The following is a 21,597-nucleotide window of genomic DNA, read 5'->3' on the forward strand; positions in this document are numbered from 1 at the left end:
TATTGGAGATAAAATAAGGATAGCAAGAATTATGGCTTGAAATAGCACATCGTATTCCAAGTTCTGTCTTGCTAAGCTGTACTGTGGTGACAGGATGCAAGACCGATGTAAACCTGTGTTCATCATCACACAGTTTTCCATTATTTTTGGTTCCTTTTTTTCTCATTCTCTTCTTTACATCTATAAATTTGTGACCTTTTAGCTTCTTCTGTGTAGGTGAATGTGAATAGAACTGATGTGTCACTTCCAGGTGGGAGCATTAGAATTCTGGCATTTATTCTCCATATTCTTTTCTTCATTTGTGGTATCTATTCTAAGAGCTTCATGTTGAAATGGTAAGCAGCTCTGATATTTACTCTGGGGTTATTCAAATATTATATGATTAAAATTTTTGAGTTCAACTTCTTCTTCCTTATGACCCTCTGAATGGAAAATGTGTAAATAATGCTATTTTGAGAAATAATGCTTATAGAAATTTTAATAAAATTGTAATGTGTATTTCTTCTCATATTCCTTAGTTTAGTATATATTTATCATTAATTATATCATTTACTGTATACATCATGAGCATACAGATAAATCAATTATGTGATTTATGCAAAGGAAGCAGTTGCACAATGAAAAAAATTGAGTGTAATATGCTGTCTGCTGTGAAATCTTTTCAGAGGTGCATAGAAAAGAAACGGAAATGGCCAATATTCTTTAATTAAAGGGCATGCCTAACTAAATTCTGAAACCTAAAGAGCATTTAGGGTAGCCAATGGTATGCATGCTTAATTTCTGTAGAAAATGCAATTTATACACCCTGAAAGCAAATAACATGTAATATATGTAGATAACAGATCAGTTTTTAAATTTCAAATGCTAAAGAATAGGAGCAGTCATAATAATCAGGATTATTTAAGGGACAATCACTCTAGGACTTGGTCATTGAATAGGAGTGCAGTATAGGCCAACATCAGAAACAGATGATGGTCTTTCTGGATTGATTGAGTGGGTGATTAATTTCACCCTTTTATGAATAGAGAATATTTTCAAAACCAGTTGCTTGAAAAATTTTTATCTTGATAAAGTTTTGAATGTACAGACTTTTTTTATTAAAGTATCATTGATATACAAGCTTATGTTGGTTTCCAATATACATCATAGTGGTTCAACAGTTACCTATATTATTAAATTTGCAAGAATAGTTCAAGAAATCCAATTATGACATTTGCCCAGGTTCATAAATTATGTATATTTTGATTGATAGATCTCAATGGACAGCTAGCTAAATAGGTGATTTTTTTGTACTTTTTGTGAGGAAGTTGAAGACCTGGTACCACTTACTCCTTAAAAAAAATTCATATATTTACCTGGAAAAAGACATTGTATTGCATTATTTTAATATTATAATCAACATCAAAACATTTAGCATAATGCTGTAAACTAATCTACAGTCCATATTCAAAGGTAGACAACTTCCGTAGACACAAATTTTCTTGCCCAGCATCCAGTCCAGGATCAAACAATGCATTTAATATCTATGTTTTTTCTCTGAGAAAGTAGTTACCTACTTTTTCAAAGCTTTTTATTGAATTCTAACATACATACAAACATCATATGTTGCACAATTTAAGTAATTTTGCTAGGTGGACATGAACATGTAGACATACAAACAAGTATATGATTGATAGTATATTATTACTTGGACCTAGAATCACCCTCTTTTCCCATCCTCCTTCAGTCATCACTTCCTCAAGGAAAACAACTATCCTGACTTTTTTATTAGTTTGGTAAAACAATATTTGCCCATTTCTTGTGGGTAATCCAATTTATTGGTATACAATTTTTTATCATAGTTTCTTAAGATTCGTTGTATTTATGTGGTATTCATTGTAATGTCTCCTCTTTCATTTCTGACTTATTTATTTCAATCTTCTGTCTCTTTCTTGGTTTAGTTAAAGTTTTGTCAACTCTTAACTTCTTTCAACTTATTCTTTAAAAAAATTCTTTTGTTGATTTTTTTCTGTTAGTTTTCTATTCTTTGTTATATTTATTGCTGCTCTAACCTTATTTCATTTCTCCTGCTAATTTGGGCTTAGTTTGTTATTCTTTTATTAGCCTATTGGTACAAAGTTGGATTACTTATTTAATAACTTTTAAATTATTTAATGGCATTTATTCCTAAAATTTCTGTCTTAGTAATAATTTATTGTGTCCCATAGTTTTTGTAGTGATGTATTTTAATTTCCTTAGTCTCAAGATTTTGCATTTACTCTTTTGATTTTTTTATTAGATTCAGAACTTACCAGAAGTTCAAGACAATGTTGTTTAATTTCCCCATACCTGTGAATATTCTGGTTTTTCTTCTGCTATTGATTTCTGCTTTCATCATATTTTAATCAAAAAAATTTACTGAGTATTATCTCATTATTTTTACTATTAAAGACTTGTTATGTGACTGTACATGTGATCTAACCTGGAAAATGATGCATAAGGACTAGAGAAAAGTGTGTATTCTGACGCTGTGTGATGGGATGTTCTGTTTATGTCTGTTAAGGGCATGTGGTCTGTACTGTTCAAGTTTCCTATTGATTTTCTTTCCGTATGTCCTATCCATTGTTGAAAGTGGGGTAATGAACATTCCTACAGTATTTGTATTGCTGTCTCTCCTTTCACTTGTATTGTTTACTTCATATATTTGAGTTCTCTGATATTGAAAATGAGACTTAACCAGAGTCACACATATGTATTGGGTTAGCAATTTAAGAATATTGATGTGTGACATGGTCCTTGGATGTTTCCTGGAATCAAGTGTTTTTTTCCAAGGTTTGTTTCTGGATAGGCCTAAGCATGGCCAGAGAGGACCCTGTATATTTAAGCAAACAAAACAAAACAAGAATAATGGAAACAATCTGAGATTTCAGCATAAGAGAATTTTGTTCTTTATATAAGTGACAAACAAAAGTTATTAAGCATTGCATGGTTTGTTAAAGTCCTACTACGATTCTGAGCATCTGAGATTTAAAGATCTTTTTTTCAGGTACAGATACTTGGAGAAGATACAACGTTTCGCCATATTCATGTTGCTCCTTGATCCACCTAAAAACTCTGTAGAAAGCACCACTAATGATCAAGATGATTTTTTGGAGAAAAATATTTCCAGGACATGGTCACGAATTTGTTTGGTCTTCACTCCATACACAATAGGGTTGAGAAACGGGGGGACTAACAGGTAAAGGTCTGATAAGAGGATGTGGACATAAGGTGGTATGTGAGAACCAAACCTGTGTGTGAAGAAAGAGAAGAAGGCAAGGAGGTAGAACTGCAGGAAGACACAGATGTGGGCAATGCATGTATTAAAGGCCTTGAGTCGTGCCTCCTTCTGGGGCAGTTGGAAGACAGTGATAAAGATATGAACATAGGACAAGGTGATAAAGATTATGTCAAAGCCTAAGACGGTGAAGGCAACAAACAGGCCATAGATCTTGTTGATCCGGATGTCTTCAGTGGCCAGCTTCACAATGGCCATGTGCTCACAGTAAGAGTGGGAGACCAGTGTAGTTCTGTACAGTTTAAGATGACATTTGACAAGCACAATAGATGGTGCTACAAGAATGGCAGCCCTGAGTGTCACTCCTACTCCGAGGTGAGTCAAGAGCTTTTGGGAGAAGATGGTGGCATGTCTCAGGGGGTCATGGATGGCCACATAGCGATCTAGGGCCATTGCCAGTAGGACACCTGATTCGATTGCCTGGAATGAATGCACAAGCCACATCTGCAGAAGGCAGGCTGTAAAAGAAATCTCTGACAAATTAAACCAGAAGATGCCTAGCATTTTGGGAAGAATACAGGTGCTGAGTGCAATGTCTGTGGCCCCCAGCATGGCCAAAAAAATGTACATGGGTTTATGGAGGCTGCTTTCGTATTTGATTATAACTAGAATTAGAGAATTCCCAATCACAGCAATGAAGTACATGACACAGAATGGAATCCCGATCCAACACTGCACGGACTCCAGGCCTGGAATCCCCATGAGTGTCAGCACAGACGGCATGAAGACAGAGCCATTGAGTATGGACATGGCGATTTGATCCCTAGGAGCAGGTAGTGGCATTGTTGAATCTTCTATGTCCTGTCAAACTTCATGAATTAAAATTAAGAAGAATTAATTTTTACTTAAATATACTTTATTATGTGTATACCATCTTATGCTTTCTTCATTTATTAATTGAAATATGTTTGACATATAACATATCATAAGTTTAATGTACACATGTTGGTTTGAGATGCTAATAAATTACAATGAGATTGCCATTGTAGTGTTAGCTGGTACCTCTATCAAATCACAGAATTTTCTTTCTTGTGGTTGAAATAATGAAGATCTGGTCTTTTAGTAACTTGATAATTACAGTACCATATTACTGTCTATAATCACTATATTGTACATTAGATCTCCAGCATTTATTTATCTACTAGTTGAAAGTTTCTATCCCTCATATCTCAACATTTCAGCCCCAGAAACCACAATTTTATCTCTGTTTTTATGGGTTCAGCTTTTTAAAGATCCTACATATAAATTATATCATAGAGTATTTGTCTGTTTCTCTGAGTAAACCCCCATTACTGCAGTATTATTCACAGTAGGCAAGATATGGAAACAGCCTTAGTTCACACTGGTGAATGAATAGATAAAGAACACGAGGCAAATATATACAAGGGAACAGCAGCCATCTTTCTGTTTCACTTCAACTAGTCCTCTCTAATTATCTATCTCTCTTCACAAAGTCATTAAAAAGCCAACCATCATTTTCTATATTTCTACATGCCTTATACATTTTCAATGAACAAAATTGAATGGATTGAATAGCTTCTTTCTAAGCCATGACTTCCGGATACACAGATTCTCTTTGTCCAGTGCACTATGCTTACCTGTAGAGTGTGTGTGTGTGTATGTGTGTGTGTGTGCGTGTGTGCATGTGTGTGTGTGTGTGAACTTTTGTACAAAATTGGGGGGAAAATTTAATACAAACATGTTTTAAGAATTAGACTCTGCATAGCTGATACAAAAGATCCACCGGGTTGATAGACAATTCTTCTGCTCATAATCAGAAGACAAGTTTGGCCAGAATATTTTTTAGTATTACAGCTCACCGCTTCTCTTATTAGGTTAGTCTCCTCTCCGTGTAATCTGTCTCCAATAAACTCAGCATGTTTTCTACTTAATGTTTCAAACTTTCAGAGTTTTTCTGTGCCCAGCCATACATTATGCTACTTTTCATACTTATTTGGTGTGAAATAAGTAATTTTCAATTCATGGCTGTGCTCCTTGGCAAAACACATTAGAATTCATTCTGACTATGCCTATTATTTATTGAACTTACTGAACTCTTAAAACTTACTGAACTCTGAACAAGGCGTTCCTTTCTGACACCCCTAGTTCAGGAACTACCCCTTTAGCAAATATACATTATGCGAGACTAGATCTTCCTCAAATTAAAAAGTAACATTACTATCCACAAAATAGAAGTTTATGTGCTAATTATTTGTTACAATTCATAATTATTAAGTATTCTCTTGTTCCAAGAACTTGTTGAAAGAACTGGAGAACAAGTTAAATACATGTATCCTATCATTATGAAGTATCTATATTGTCTTGATGGTTGAGAATTCAAACCAGTATGTATCATTTATCAAATGAGTATTATATCACTCATGTTCTTATGCTCTTTAAACACTTTCAGATTATATGACTTCCCTTAACTTATGGTAATGACATCATTAGACTATTATATTAATGAAAAACTAAGACAGTTATTAGTAAATCTACTTGGATACAAATTGCATGACATAATGACCCAAAAGAACAAAAAATATTTGTGTCCTCTGATATTTTATAATTATAATTCAGTAAGGTTTACGAGATACATACTGGTGTGTATTACCTAATCGCATCAGGTTGTGCAAAAACACACGACATATTTTACTGTTTGTTCCTATTGAGATTCTGATGGAAATAATTCCTTTATTGCTTTCTTATTTCACCAAATAGGTATAATATATACATTACATATGTGTTTATTTTGTGCAATGCATCTGACATAAGACCACATTCACAGCATGATTAATATCTGTATGCTGCCTGACTCTCTTTGTGACTTGGCTCAAAACTGTATGCTCTTGCCTATATCAGGAATACTAATTTGGAAGATTTAAACTAGTCACATAAGTAATTGTGGGCCCAGAGACTCCTTAGAGGGTGGCAAACAAACTGTAGCCCCGCAGAACTACATGTGTGAGTGATCAGGAAGGAGATGGGAAAGAGAAGGAAGCAACTAAAGAAACTAGCAGACAGAGGACCGAGGAAAGCCCACCTTCAGTCGCAACGAACATGCATGGTGTGAAGAACGTAGCTACCTTTCCTCCTTACATTTTCACAGTTCCACATTCAAGGTCTGAAATTCTATTGCCAGGTTTCTCAATCTCAGCATAAAAGGCATCCTGGGCCAGTTGACCATTGTGTTATGGGTAATTATCTACATTGTAAGAGGCCTTCATTACCTCTGACTCCTCTATCAATTAGTGCCAGGTGTTCTCTCTTGCCATGGCAATCAGAAATGTTTGTTCAACTGGCCCTAGGTATGTGAGGTAAATCACATCACTTCTGATTGTTAACCCAGTTTCAGAGTCTTACTTTAGGAGAGAAAGTGGTCTATAATTAAATAAGAATTAATGTTTTAAAGAAATGTATAGTCTTAGAAACCCAGGGAACCGAATCGAGATTACAATGGTATGGTTTGAGGGTGGGAGGTGAAATAGGTGAAGGAGAAAAATATTAATTAGAATGTTTGATATTTCAATCTGAATGAGGGTCACATGAGTGTTTACAAAAGTCAAAATTCATCAAGCTGTACAATAATATTTGTGTACTTTATTGTATATACATCAAATTAAAAATTAATGTATATATTCTTTTAATCAAAATGGCAGAATAAATTAGCTATTAAGCTGAGTCATCCTGTACTAAGTATCAGGAAGATAAGGGGATCAAGAAGGGTATTCCTGGAAACACTTCATACAAAAATCACAGGAGCATTAAACATGGGGTGAGATAGCAAATGAATAATTTGCATTTATGCATTATTTCATAAGCAGAAATGATGTTTTAGAGGCTAAAGAAAAGGGCAGAATACCAAAAGTGAAGATAACAATTTAAACCAAATAATTAAAAATTTTTAGGTGGAAGGACAAGTCTTTTCCCTTAAAAAATCCAATTTTCTGGTAGCTTGATAAAAGGCTTGAAGGGTTTGTGAAAGCTATGTGCCAGAAGATAGGATTTGAAGGATATTTGTGACCGAGCAGGGGTATTATGAAGACCGTGACAAGACTGGAGGAATAACAAGGAAGCAAAATCTGTGGGACTTGCTACCTTGAAATAGGAGAAATGGAGGGAACCAAGCTTAAAGATATTTTTGGGTTGAGAGAAACAACACTAATGACAAAAGACAAGAAGAAAGCAACTTTGTGTGCACAGATATGTATATGTTGAGAGGAGGGAGGCAAGATATCTTAAACCCATGCAATTCATGGGCCAGGGAAACGATCTTGGGTCTCATGTGCAGCACAGACCCTGAACCATTCGTGTTACTGAGAACTCCAGGTCTCACTCAGGCTGATTCCCAAAATTGAAACAGAATCAAGGGACTGAGGGGTCTAAATCCACCCTCCCTACAATCCCAGAATTCCTTTTCTTCTATAAAGTCTCTGACTTTTGGTGTCTGCCTCAAGACATCCAGCGCACAGACCTGGCTCTGTGTCTGAGACAGGTTGCCCTGTGGCAGGACACCTCCAAAGGCCCCATAGGGCTTCTTTATATTGACTTGATACTGACTGCCTCCGTTTTCCTTTCTCAGAGAAGTCCTAATTCTACCTTTCAAAGATACACAACCACCATGTGCTGAGGTGGTTAACTGAACAGAATCTGAAGTCAAGAGAGTTTGAATCTCGAACATCACTGCTGAGCTCTGCATGTTCTTCACTCAGTTATAAACTTATCATTGTCTCAATAATTTTATTGCTAAAACACTGTTAATGGATGGAATTTCAGCAGGGTAACTGTCAATATTATGTGATATAATCCATTTAAAATATGTAGAAAGAAATAGAGAATTATTTTTCTCTTAATAAATGTCACCTATTAATCAATAAAAGCTGATGATTTCCTTTCCATGAATGACTTCAGTTATTTGATGGGTATTTCACCCAAATGAGCTTTTCCCTGAATGACTTGAAGGGCATGATTTGCTGTGAACCTTTCCAAGTCTAATCATGTAATTTCCTGAACTTTTAGCAATAAGCTTTCCAGTCATTTATCAGACCATATCATTCTCTAGGGTCCACCTATTTGTCAGCCTCCCAATAAATCATGTCCTTGTGTCATTAACTGACCCAGTAATATTTGGAATAGTATTAGACAAACTCTACCTAGTGTTTGAGAAGTCAAATACTGTAAGATTTTAGTGCCTTTTTACCATCTTGGCATCATATTGGAAATGATGGGTTTGTGTTCCCTTTGAAATCAATCCTCCATTTCCCCACCCTTAGTGCAGAATCTCAGCCCAAAGACTTACCAGGGGTCAACCATGGTTATACATAAAGATGCCCTATAACAGAAATCGTTTTAAGGTATCATATAGTGAAGGGAAAATGTTTTATACTGTAGGACTCACCCTGGGGAATGCTATTCACCAATCACTGCTGATCTTTAAGGTTCATCTGGGATATGAATATAAAAAACAGGGACAGTACCATTCAGAACTTAGAACACTCATTGTCTAATAGTAGTTCTGCATCTAAAACAATTCTCAAACGGGTTTCTCTTAGAAAAGTATTCCTAAGAGAGAACAGAGCCACACATAACACAAAACAAGTCAATGACACTTATTTACAAAAATATTCAGTCGATAAAGGGAAATAAAAACATTGATATATTCAGACTAATCACTGTAGACATGATAACAGAAAAATAATAGAAATATATCTGTAGAGTCAAAGAAATTATAATTTCTTATTTATGTCCCCAAAGGGTGCTGACTTAAAAAGTTCACCTCAGAGACACAATAACCAATCACTTTCTGAGCCTTCCTCATATAAACTTTGGTGCACAAATCTTTCCTGTGTGCAAACCAGCTCACACTGAATGTTCCAGTCGTGCTCGGAATTTAATGAAATAAGTGATACAAATTTTCAAATATTTGGGGCCTGGTACTACATCTACATTGACTTTCCAGATGAAAACTATTGCTCAGGGCCAGTATTTACTTAGTTGAAAGAATGTTTATACTTTCTTTACCCAAGGGAAATGTGTTTGATGTCAAGAAGAGGTCGGGAAAGACTCTCATTCTGTGCGATCTCAGGGAAAGCTTCACAACACATACCCCTGCCCGAGAGACAGGACAGCCTTACATGGAGTGAGACTGTTTGTGTCCTGTGTCACTGGGTCTGCCCTATTTAATAGCCTTCTTCATTTGGCATGGAAAGACTGTCTGACTACATGTTGTCATTAAGCTGCCATAACAGTATATTCATCCTGCAGTAACCAATGGTACAGGTTTTGGGGTCTTACATGTTGGAATCAGCTCATGCTGGCATAGAAGAGCTGGTTGTGCGCCTCTAGTCCTAGCTCTGCACTCAGTGACTTCGTATCAGTAGATTGAATTCAGACACAGCTGGAGTATCCACACAGGAAAATTAAAGAAAAAAAATATATATATATATCACATGGCCAAACACCCAACAAAATAACCACAGATGTAACAAAATGAAATTAAATATTTCCAGGAAAAACAAGTTCAGTGCTTTTCAGCTAAGAGGTTAGCAGTTTCTGAGACCCACATGCTACTCTTCACGAGGACGTGACTGGCCATACAGCCCTGTGGAACAACTCCCAAGACGCTTGTGGAGACATGCAAACAAACATTTGAGCCATGGGAATTTATAATGCTGTTGAATGTTGCAGGCACAATTATTTGTATATATTGTTTGGTTAAAAGTTCCTTAGATCTGTGGGGTGGTATATATTTTACAAACACTGGGACTTCTTATTGATGGCAAATATTGTTTATTTGAACTCCTAACACTAAGTAGAAAAATATTGCATCCATAAACAGTTTAATCTTCTTGAGGAACAGTCAGCCTTTTCATTCTACTCAGGTCTTAACTACCGGACGAGACCCACCCTCATTATGGAGGGTTCTGTACTTTGCATAGTCCTATTAAACTAGGTTTCAACTTGGCTGGGCCATGGTGCACAGTTATTTGGTCTAACATTACTCTGCACATTTTTTGTATGGGTGTTTGGATGGATGTGTGTGTGTCTGTGTGTATCTGTGTGTGTATGTGTGCATGTGTATGACTGTATGGGTGGGTGTGTATACATAAATCCTGTAGATCCTATTGGTTCTGTTGCTTTATAGAATCCTGACTAATACAGGTTATAAACAGTTTCATAAATTATTCGCAGATGTGGAACATGGAAGAAAAAATATCATGCATATTTTTAATAGTGTTTAAATATAAGGAAACAGCTTAGAATGAAAGTCAAGTGGTTCTGATAACTAAATCCCAAATGAGGCTGATGTACACAGCAAGTGAGGTTGGTACAGAGGCCAGGCCAGCATTCCCACACTGGAGTAGAGACTCTTCCCAGAGGGTCAACACAAAATGCCTACAGCCTGTGGGCAGTTTCTAACTAGAAGAAGAGTGCCAATGTGCCAGATGTTGCAAGTTGGTCTTCCCAAACTGAACATTTACATAAGAGGCTGTGAAATGCCAAGGGGTCAAGGCAGTGTTGCTACTGGCCTTAACGCCAACCCCAGGAGGGAGCAGAGTCAGCTCCTCCCCTGATGGGCCAGAACTCTACATTTTACAATGTCTTTCTCTTCTGAAATCACTACTACTAGAAAATAAGTCCTGAGGAATAAAGCCCTGGAAGATACTAGTTCAATGTTTATATTTCAGATTGTAATCTCAAGAAGAAAAATATGAGCACAGTATAAAAACTGTCAAAGGAGACCATAAAGTGCTTCATAGAAGTTTTGGGGCAGAGCCAAGATGGCAGCGTGAGTAGGACAGTGGGAATCTCCTCCCAAAAACATATATATTTTTGAAAATACAACAAATACCACTAATCCTAAAAGAGAGATGAGAAGACACAGGACAACAGCCAGACTACATCCACACGTGTGAGAGCCCAGCGCCTGGTGAAAGGGGTAAGATACAAGCTGCAGCTCGGTAGGACCCGTGACCCCTCAGCCCAGCTCCCGGTGGGAGGAGACGACTCAGAGCGGGGAGGGAGAGGGAGCCCAGGACTGCTAAACACCCAGCCCCAGCCATCCGCACCAGAGGGCAGACACAGTGCATGCGTGGAGGGCTGGAAACTTGGGAAACAGGGCAGCAAGGACCTCTGAGCGGGTCCCAAAGCTGATGCCCCTGTGACAAAGAAAAGCGAGTGATTTTTGAAAGTCTTAAAGGGACAGGGACACAACAGCAGGACGGAAACAACCCAGGTCGCAGTCCAGAAGCTGGAAATTCCAGGGAAACCTTTGCACACTAACCCCCTGGGAAACATCTCTGAGACACCTCACGGAGGTAAACATCCAAACAGCCCCCTGTCCATTATCCCTCCCGGACGCGGACATAGCAGAGAAGCAGCCAGTGGCTGGCCACTCCCTCAGAAAGGGAGTTTCCTCCATACCGGCCGGGCAAGACACAAAGACCCAGTCCACACTCAATTGCCCAACACAAGCCACTAGGGGTCGCAGTTGTCCCAGTAAAGAAAGGTTAGTAGCAAGTGGAAGTTTGGCTCTTCCACCTGACAGTCAATAGCACCTATCAACATGAAAAGATAAAAAATTTAATCCAGACAAGACTAACCCAGACAGCTTTAGCATCTGCTACATCTTCCCCTGAAAAGGAACCTGGGGAGATAGATTTAACCAGTCTTCCTGAAAAATAAATCAAAACAAAAGTCATAACCATACTGATGGACTTGCAGGGAAATATGCAAGAACTAAGGAAGGAGAATACAGAAATTAAACAACCTCTGGAAGGACTTCAAAACAGAATGGACGAGAAGCAAGAGACGATTAATGGGCTAGAAAACAGAGAACAGGAATGCAGAGAAGCTGATGCACAGAAACATAAAAGGATCTCCAGGAATGAAAGAATTCTAAGTGAGCTGAGTGACCAATCGAAATGGAACAATATATGCATTATAGGGGTACCAGAAGAAGAAGAGAGAAAAAAAAGGGATAGAAGGTGTCTTTGAAGAAATAATTGCTGAAAATTTCCCCAAACTGGAGGAGGACATGGCCTCCCAGACCACAGAGGTACACAGAAGTCCCATAACAAGGGATCCAAGGAGGGCAACACTAAGACACATAATAATTAAAATGGCAAAGATCAAAGACAAGGACAAAGTATTAAAGGCAGCCAGAGAGAAAAAAAGGTCATCTACAAACGAAAACCCATCAGGCTATCATCACACTTCTCAACAGAAACCCTACAGGCCAAAAGAGAATGGCATGATATACTTAATGCAATGAAACAGAAGGGCCTCGAAACAAGAATACTGTATCCACCACGATTATCATTTAAATATGGAGAAGGATTAAACAATTCCCAGAAAAGCAAAAGTTGAGGGAATTTGCCTACCACAAACCACCTCTACAGGGCATCTTACAGGGACTGCTCTAGATGGGAGCACTCCTAAAAAGAGCACAGAACAAAACACCCAATACATGAAGAAGGGAGGAGGAGGAATAAGAAGGAAGAGAAATAAAGAATCATCAGACCATGTTTATAATAGCTCAACAAGCGAGTTAAGTTAGACAGTAAGATAGTAAACAAGCTAACCCTCAACCTTTGGTAACCACACACTTAAAGCCTGCAATGGCAATAAGAACATACCTTTCAATAATCACCCTAAATGTAAATGGACTGAATGCACCAATCAAAAGACACAAAGTAATAGAATGGATAAAAAAGCAAGATCCATCCATATGCTGCTTAAAAGAGACTCACCTCAAACCCAAAGACATGCACAGACTTAAAGTCAAGGGATGGAAAAAGATATTTCATGCACACAACAGAGAGAAGAAAGCAGTTGTTGCAACACTAGTATCAGACAAAACAGAATTCAAAATAAAGAAAGTAACAAAAGTTAAAGAAGGACATTACATAATGATAAAGGGATCAGTCCAACAAGAGGATATAACCATTATAAACATATATGCACCCAATACAGGAGCACCAACATATCTGAAACAAATACTAACAGAAATAAAGGAGGAAATAGAATGCAATGCATTCATTCTGGGAGACTTCAACACACCACTCACTACAAAGGACAGATCCACCAGACAGAAAATAAGTAAGGACACAGAGGCACTGAACAACACAGTAGAACGGATGGACCTAATAGACATCTACAGAACTCTATATCCAAAAGCAACAGGATACACATTCTTCTCAAGTGCACATGGAACATTCTCCAGAATAGACCACATTCTAGGCCACAAAAAGAGCCTCAATAAATTCCAAAAGATTGAAATCCTACCAACCAACTTTTCAGACCACAAAGGCATAAAACTAGAAATAAACTGTACAAAGAAAGCAAAAAGGCTCACAAACACATGGAGGCTTAACAACATGCTCCTAAATAATCAATGGATCAATGACCAAATCAAAATGGAGATCCAGCAATATATGGAAACAAATGACAACAACAACACAAAGCCCCAACTACTGTGGGATACAGCAAAAGCAGTCTTAAGAGGAAAGTATATAGCAATCCAGGCATATTTAAAGAAAGAAGAAAAATCCCAAATGAATGGTCTAATGTCACAATTATTGAAATTGGAAAAAGAAAAACAAATGAGGCCTAAAGTCAGCAGAAGGAGAGACATAATAAAGATCAAAGAAGAAATAAATAAATTTGAGAAGAATAAAACAATACTAAAAATCAATGAAACCAAAAGCTGGTTCTCTGAGAAAATAAACAAAACAGATAAGCCTCTAGCCATACTTATTAAGAGTAAAAGAGAGTCAACGCAAATCAACAGAATCAGAAACAAGAAAGGAAAAATCACAACGGACCCCACAGAAATAAAAAGAATTATTAGAGAGTACCATGAAAACCTATATGCTAACAAGCTGGGAAACCTAGGAGAAATGGACAAGTTCCTAGAAAAATACAACCGTCCAAGACTGACCCAGAAAGAAACAGAAAATCTAAACAGACCAATTACCAGTAACGAAATTGTAGCGGTAATAAAAAAACTACCAAACAACAAAACCCCCAGGCCAGATGGATTTACCTCAGAATTTTATCAGACATACAGGGAAGACATAATACCCATTTTCCTTAAAGTTTTCCAAAAAATAGAAGAGGAGGGAACACTCCCAAACTCATTCTATGAAGCCAACATCAACCTAATACCAAAAACAGGCAAAGACCCCACCAAAAATGGAACTACAGACCAATATCCCTGATAAACGTAGATGCAAAAATACTCAACAAAATATTAACAAACCGAATTCAAAAATACATCAAAAGGATCGTACATCATGACCAAGTGGGTTCATCCCAGGGATGCAAGGATGGTAAAACTTTCCAAAGTCCATCAACATCATCCACCACATCAACAAAAAGAAAGACAAAAACCACATGATCATCTCCATAGATGCTGAAAAAGCATTTGACAGAATTCAACATCCATAAATGATAAAAACTCTCAGCAAAATGGGTATAGAGGGCAAGTACCTCAACATAATAAAGGCCATATATGATAAACCCACAGCCAACATCATACTGAACAGCGAGAAGCTGAAAGTTTTTCCTCTGAGAAAGGGAACTAGACAGGGATGCCCACTCTCCCCACTGTTATTTAACATAGTTCTGGAGGACCTAGACACAGCAATCAGACAAAACAAAGAAATACAAGGAATCCAGATTGGTAAAGAAGAAGTTAAATTGTCACTATTTGCAGATGACATGATATTGTACATAAAAAACCCTAAAGACTACACCACAAAACTACTAGAACTGATATCAGAATACAGCAAAGTTGCAGAATACAAAATGAACACACGGAAATCTGTGGCTTTCCTACATAATAACAATGAACCAATAGAAAGAGATATCAGGAAAACAATTCCATTCACAATTGCATCAAAAAGAATAAAATACCTAGGAATAAACCTAACCAAAGAAGTGAAGACCTATACCCTGAAAACTAATAGACACTCTTAAGAGAAATTAAAGGGGACACTAACAAATGGAAACTCATTCCATGCTCATGGCTAGGAAGAATTAATATCGTCAAAATGGCCATCCTGCCCGAAGTAATATACAGATTTGATGCAATCCCTATCAAATTAACAGCAACATTCTTCAATGAACTGGAACAAATAATTCGAAAATTCATATGGAAACAACAAAAACCCCAAATAGCCAAAGCAATCCTGAGAAAGAAGAATAAAGTAGGGGGGATCACACGCCTCAACTTCAAGCTCTACTATAAAGCCATTGTAATCAAGACAATTTGGTACTGGCACAAGAACAGAGCCACAGACCAGTGGAAGAGACTAAAGACTCCAGATATTAAACCAAACATATATGGTCATTTAATATTTGATAAAGGAGCCATGGACATACAATGGCAAAATGACCATCTCTTCAAAAGATGGTACTGGCAAAACTGGACAGCTTCATGTAGGAGAATGAAACTGGACCATTGTCTAATCCATACACAAAAGTAATTCAAAATGGATCGAAGACCTGAGTGTAAGTCATGAAACCATTAAACTCTTGGAAAAAATCATAGGCAAAAACCTCTTAGACATAAACATGAGTGACATCTTCTTGCACATATCTCCCTGGGCAACGAAAACAACAGCAAAAATCTATAAGTGGGACTATATTAAGCTGAAAAGCTTCTGTACAGCAAAAGACACCATCAATAGAATAAAATGGAACCCTACAGTATGGGAGAATATATTTGAAAATGACAGAACCAAAAAGGCCTGACGTCCAGAATATATAAAGAGCTCACATGCCTCAACAAACAAAAAACAAATAACCCAATTAGAAAATGGGCAGAGGAACTGAACAGACAGTTCTCCAAAACAGAAATACAGATGGCCAACAGACACATGAAAAGATGCTCCACATTGCTAATTATCAGAGAAATGCAAATTAAAACTACAATGAGGTATCACCTCACACCAGTAAGGATGGCTGCCATCCAAAAGACAAACAACTACAAATGTTGGCGAGGCTGTGGAGAAAGGGGAACCCTCCTACACTGCTGGTGGGAATGTAAATTAGTTCAAACACTGTGGAAAGCAGTATGGAGGTTACTCAATATGCTCAAAACAGACTTACCATTTGACCCAGGAATTCCACTTCTAGGAATTTACCCTAAGAACGCAGGAATAAAGTTTGAAAAAGACAGATGCACCCCTATGTTTACCGCAGCACTATTTACAGTAGCCAAGAATTGGAAGCAACCTAAATGTCCATCGGTAGATGAATGGATAAAGAAGATGTGGTACATATACACAATCGAATATTACTCAGCCATAAGAAGAGGGCAAATCCTACCATTTGCAGCAACATGGATGGAGCTGGAGGGTATTATGCTCAGTGAAATAAGCCAAGTGGAGAAAGAGAAATACCAAATGATCTCACTCATCTGTGGAGTATAAGAACAAAGGAAAAACTAAAGGAACAAAACAGCAGCAGAATCACAGAACCCAGGAATGGACAAACAGGTACCAAAGGGAAAGGGACTGTGGAGGATGGGTGGGTAGGGAGGGATAAGGTGGGGGGAGAAGAAGGGGGTATTAAGATTAGCATGCATAATGGGGGGTGGAAGAAAGGGAAGGACTGTACAGCACAGAGAAGACAAGTAGTGATTCTACAACATTTTGCTATGCCAAAGGACAGTGACTGTAAAGGGGTTTATAGGGGGGACCTGGTATAGGGGAGAGCCTAGTAAACATAATATTCTTCAGGTAAGTGTAGATTAATGATAACAAAAAAAAACAGTTCCTGTGTGGTGACCTCCAATGAGTTCTACACAATGGTATAAAGGGCACATCAAAGTGTGGGCAAAGGGTCTATTGGCATTTATACAGAGGATCAAAGCCTAATTGGGAAACCCCAAAAATGAGCTAAGATATGATATGAAGAACTTCCAACATCAGCACTCTCTGGAAGAGTCATACCAAAAGATGATCATCAAAAAACCTCAACAAAGATCCAGGCGCTGCTACTGTTGTAGCTGCATTCATCCCACCGGTTCCTGGACTTGCCATGGGAATGAAGAATGAGATATCTAAGCTGGCCTGTGCATACAGTAAAACAACAAATTTGACTGGATCTATACTGTCAGAACTCAACCAAGAATTAGGAGAAGTGCAAGTTGCAGCACTCCAAAATCTTGTGAGTACAGACTATCTACTGTTAAAAGAACATATGGGATGTGAACAGTTCTCAGGAATGTGTTGTTTTAGTTTGTCTGATTTTTCTCAAACTATTCAAATTCAGTTAGACAATATCCATCATATCATTGATAAGTTTTCACAAATGCCTAGGGTGCCTAACTGGTTTTCTCGGTTTCACTGGAGATGGCTGGTAATTTTAGGTCTACTTTGGTTATGTAGCTGTATTCCTATTATGTCAATGCGTGTGCGCGATTTTATTAGTAGTTTAAAACCTATACATGCTTATGTTATTCTACAAGAAGATATGTCAAAGAAGTAATCAATCTTCCCATGTTTTCTTCCATCTGCTACTTCTATAGGTTTTCTTCTTCCTTCCTAGTTACAACCCTTAAGTAGAATTCGTGCCTCATATCGAAATTACTGAGTATCATAATTCTTCCAAGTGGTAAAGATACCTCAAGACAAATGCTGGGCATAGAAACCACAGGGCATAAATATGCAAAGAAGTAAAAAGCTAACCGTTTCAAACAATAAGGCTTCTCTCTCACTTACCAACTTTGCATTTCCCTGTATGGCCCCGGAAGAGACGGATAAGATTCCTCAAGGGAGGAACAACCTAAGACAGGCACAGTCGCAGGGGGGCCATCAGGTGAGAAATTGGGGATCAACAGAGGTGAGGCTTAGAACCTCACCCCCCCTGTTTTGAGAAAAATCTTCTGCATCCGTGGATATTTTGTTGCCCTTGTCTAGCTTGGATTAATATTTAGTCTATAGGCACACACCTGATCATCTACATTTGCCCTCTTACAGCACTAAACTATGTTTTCTACCTTTATCTTGCATCTACCTACCAGTTGAGCATTTTATCAAACATAATACTAATAATAAGAATAAGAATAAGAATAAGGGAGAAATGTGGGATTCACATATAAATCAAGTATAAAAATCAAATGAATATTCATATTTGAACTGAGTGTTTATAGTTCATAATGCATGATCAAAACCAAACGTTTCTGTGATGACTGCCCTTGAACTGTTCACCATGTAAGAACTTATTCACTATGTAAGAATTTGTTCTCCATGTAAGAACTTGTTCGTTATGCTTCAGAAGATCGGAGACTGATGAGAATTAGGCTTGGGAGGATTAATGATTGTGCATTGAGCATTGAGTCCCCTATACAGAATTTTATTTTTGTTAACAACGATTTAATCAATAAATATGAGAGATGCCCTCTCAAAAAAAAAAAGTACTTCATAGAAAAGATAGACAAATGGAAAACAGCAAGAGTGTTAAATGCTGATTATAAAGAGAATCATATCTCATTGATCAAAGTGTCAAAGTTCAATAATACCAGTTCTAAGCAGTGTTGTTGAAACTTCAGGCAACCAAGTGATTTTCCTTATGCCTTAAATAAATTTCATTGTTGAAACTGATGCAATCTCCTTGAAGGTGAATTTTGTGTTTTCTAGAAATAATTCAAATTACTTTTTACAAAACGCATTTCTGTTTTTCAAGCAATTTCAAGTTCAAGAAGTTATTCTATCATCGTCCTGGCACAAGTGAGCCGGAAGCTAGAGTATCCTGGTTGTCCTCCTGTCTTCACAATGACCCGTCTTTCCTCTTCTTTCCCATTTTCAGGTCTCAGTTTGGAACTAGTCATGATGGATTGAAGACCACAATAACTGGACAACCTGGACTCTAGACCAGATATTTCATGGGGTATTAACAATGGAATATGGTTGAAATATTTTCTAGACTCACACTCTGCCTAATATTGATTTTATATCTTTTCAGGATGACTGTGAGAACTAGTCACTCTCGGGCATACCTCAAACTTCCCCAAATAATCTTAGAATTAGAGAGGACTATCCAAAACTGGTCTGCTGCCAGTTTCTGTATTGGCCACTAGAGAAGAATAGTTTAGCAGATATACTTTGGTGATCAATTTGATGATAAGGAAAATCTAACACACACACACACACACACACTCCTTTCTTATGGAGAAAAACTCTCTGATGAAATATAATGGCTTCAGAATAAAGTTCAACGACTTTCTGAGTCCATAGCCATTATTGATATGTGTGCTTGCCTTATCTCTCAAATTGTATATTACACTGAAAAACAGACTGTGCAGTTCCATTAGCAACATTCTGTAGTTTTGATGTTTTCATTTGCTTGGCCTGGTGTGTCCTTACTGGCCTGGCCTCTCACTCATCGTTCCTCAAAAATCAGTCTTCCTAATTAATTAGAGCCAAAGAAAACTAACAGAACTCTCCTAGTTGCTGCTTTCAGTTGGATCTCAGCACTTCATTCTCTTTGCTAACCCCATCTGCCATGGCTCCTTCTGCCTCACTGTCCTTTCTCTCTCTTTCCACCAGAAGCATAAGGCTACAAAGAAGAAAAAATCACAATTATGAAATTCCATGTAAATTTAACATTTTGCCACAATTTTTAGCATAATATGTCATTATTATAAGTACTTGGTAACACTTTATGAATTCATGAACAAGTAAATGGTGAAGGTATTAGAAAAAATATGGATGTGAAAAATGAAAAGATTAAATCCACATGAGTTTTCTGTCTATAGCTCCCTGAATGTCTCTGGATAAGTATTGAGTTTTAAGATTTTTATCATGTTATCAGATACATGAAGTTTTTATTGTTTGGGGATTTCTGTTTGGATAAGAACATGGTAAAGATTCATTTCCTCTGACTTAATTTTTTTAATGATTAAGATGATCAAGAAATAGAATGTCAGTAACTTGCATTTATTAAGTAGTTGAAAGTGAGTCTTAGATGCATTTAAATTCAGTGAGAGATACTTATTTATGACTCTTAAGAAGGATTATTAGAGGATGAAGATGAACCAGATTCTAAAACATAAAGGACAGAAGGAGGTGACATATGTACACCATACTGCACTTACTGTGTTTCTCATTCTCATTACTAGCTGGGGCCACACCAGGGATACACAGTTATCATGGAGAGTGAATATTCAAAAACTAACTATCACACTGAAAGCCTCAAAAAACAATTCTATAGAAAGCACAAGCATCACAAATGTCAGAATTCTGGGTTTTTTGTTTTGTTATGTATTGTTTTGTTTTGAGAGATTATTACTATTTTTAAAAGAGGGAACATTAAAGTATCAATCACAGTGGATTTTATAAACAGAACATTTTTATCACATGAACTCGTATCTGATTGGTCTTTGCACCATAGACAAGTGGATTGAGGAATGGTGGGACCAGCAAGTAGAAGGTAGAAAACAGGATATGGATATAGGGGGGAATATAAGAACCAAACCTGTGTGTGAAGAAGGAGAAGAAGGCCAGGAGGTAGAACTGGAGGAAGACACAGATGTGAGGGACGCAAGTACTGAATGCTTTCAACCGAGCCTCCTTCTGGGGCAAATGAAAAACAGTGATAAATATCTGTATATAGGACAATGTGATGAATGTGAGGTCAAAGCCTGCTACAGTGAAGGCCACAAACAAGCCATAGATTTTGTTGATGTGGACATTTTCTGCAGCCAGTTTCACAATGGCCATATGCTCGCAGTAAGAATGGGCGATGACCGTTGTAAGATAAAACTGAAACCGGCACTTTATCAGCACCATGCATGGGGCCACAAGAATGGCTGCCCTGAGTGTTACTACAGCTCCTGTTTGGGTGACTAGCTGGTGGGTGAAGATGGCAGCATGCCTTAGTGGATAACAGATGGCTACATAACGGTCCAGGGCCATGGCCAGCAGGATGCCTGACTCTATGCCCTGAAATGTGTGGATGAGCCACATTTGAAGCAAGCACGAATCAAAATAAATCTCTGGCACATGAAACCAGAAGATGCCAAGCATCTTGGGCACAATGGTGGTGGCAAGCGCAATGTCTGTGACTCCCAGCATGCCGAGGAAAATGTACATAGGCTTGTGGAGGCTGCGCTCTGTTTTGATGATGATGAGAAGCAAGGAATTTCCGATCATGGCAATGAGGTACATGGCACAGAATGGGATGCCAATCCAGCGCTGCACAGACTCTAGGCCTGGGATCCCAATCAGGGTGAGCACAGGAGGCATGAAGACAGTCATGTTGGAAATGGTCAT

General features: G+C 37.7%; 2 protein-coding genes across 2 annotated transcripts; both read right to left on the reverse strand.

The window, feature by feature from the left end:
* Positions 1–3,115: 3,115 nt before the first annotated feature.
* On the reverse strand, positions 3,116–4,066 carry LOC118912158 (olfactory receptor 52A5). The gene has a single exon (XM_036884956.2). The coding sequence runs from the start codon at positions 4,064–4,066 to the stop codon at positions 3,116–3,118; it is 951 nt and encodes a 316-aa protein (XP_036740851.2).
* A 16,592-nt stretch (positions 4,067–20,658) lies between these two features.
* LOC118933063 (olfactory receptor 52A1-like) lies at positions 20,659–21,597 on the reverse strand. The gene has a single exon (XM_036927025.2). It carries the CDS (start codon positions 21,595–21,597, stop codon positions 20,659–20,661), a length of 939 nt encoding a protein of 312 aa, XP_036782920.2.

The sequence above is a fragment of the Manis pentadactyla genome, chromosome 9 (genome assembly GCF_030020395.1).
Source record: "Manis pentadactyla isolate mManPen7 chromosome 9, mManPen7.hap1, whole genome shotgun sequence".
Taxonomy (NCBI): domain Eukaryota; kingdom Metazoa; phylum Chordata; class Mammalia; order Pholidota; family Manidae; genus Manis; species Manis pentadactyla.

Excerpts from the sequence above, each read along its gene's own strand:
- LOC118912158 (XM_036884956.2), bottom strand. The coding sequence starts at position 4,066 with ATGTCCATACTCAATGGCTCTGTCTTCATGCCGTCTGTGCTGACACTC.
- LOC118933063 (XM_036927025.2), bottom strand. The coding sequence starts at position 21,597 with ATGACCATTTCCAACATGACTGTCTTCATGCCTCCTGTGCTCACCCTG.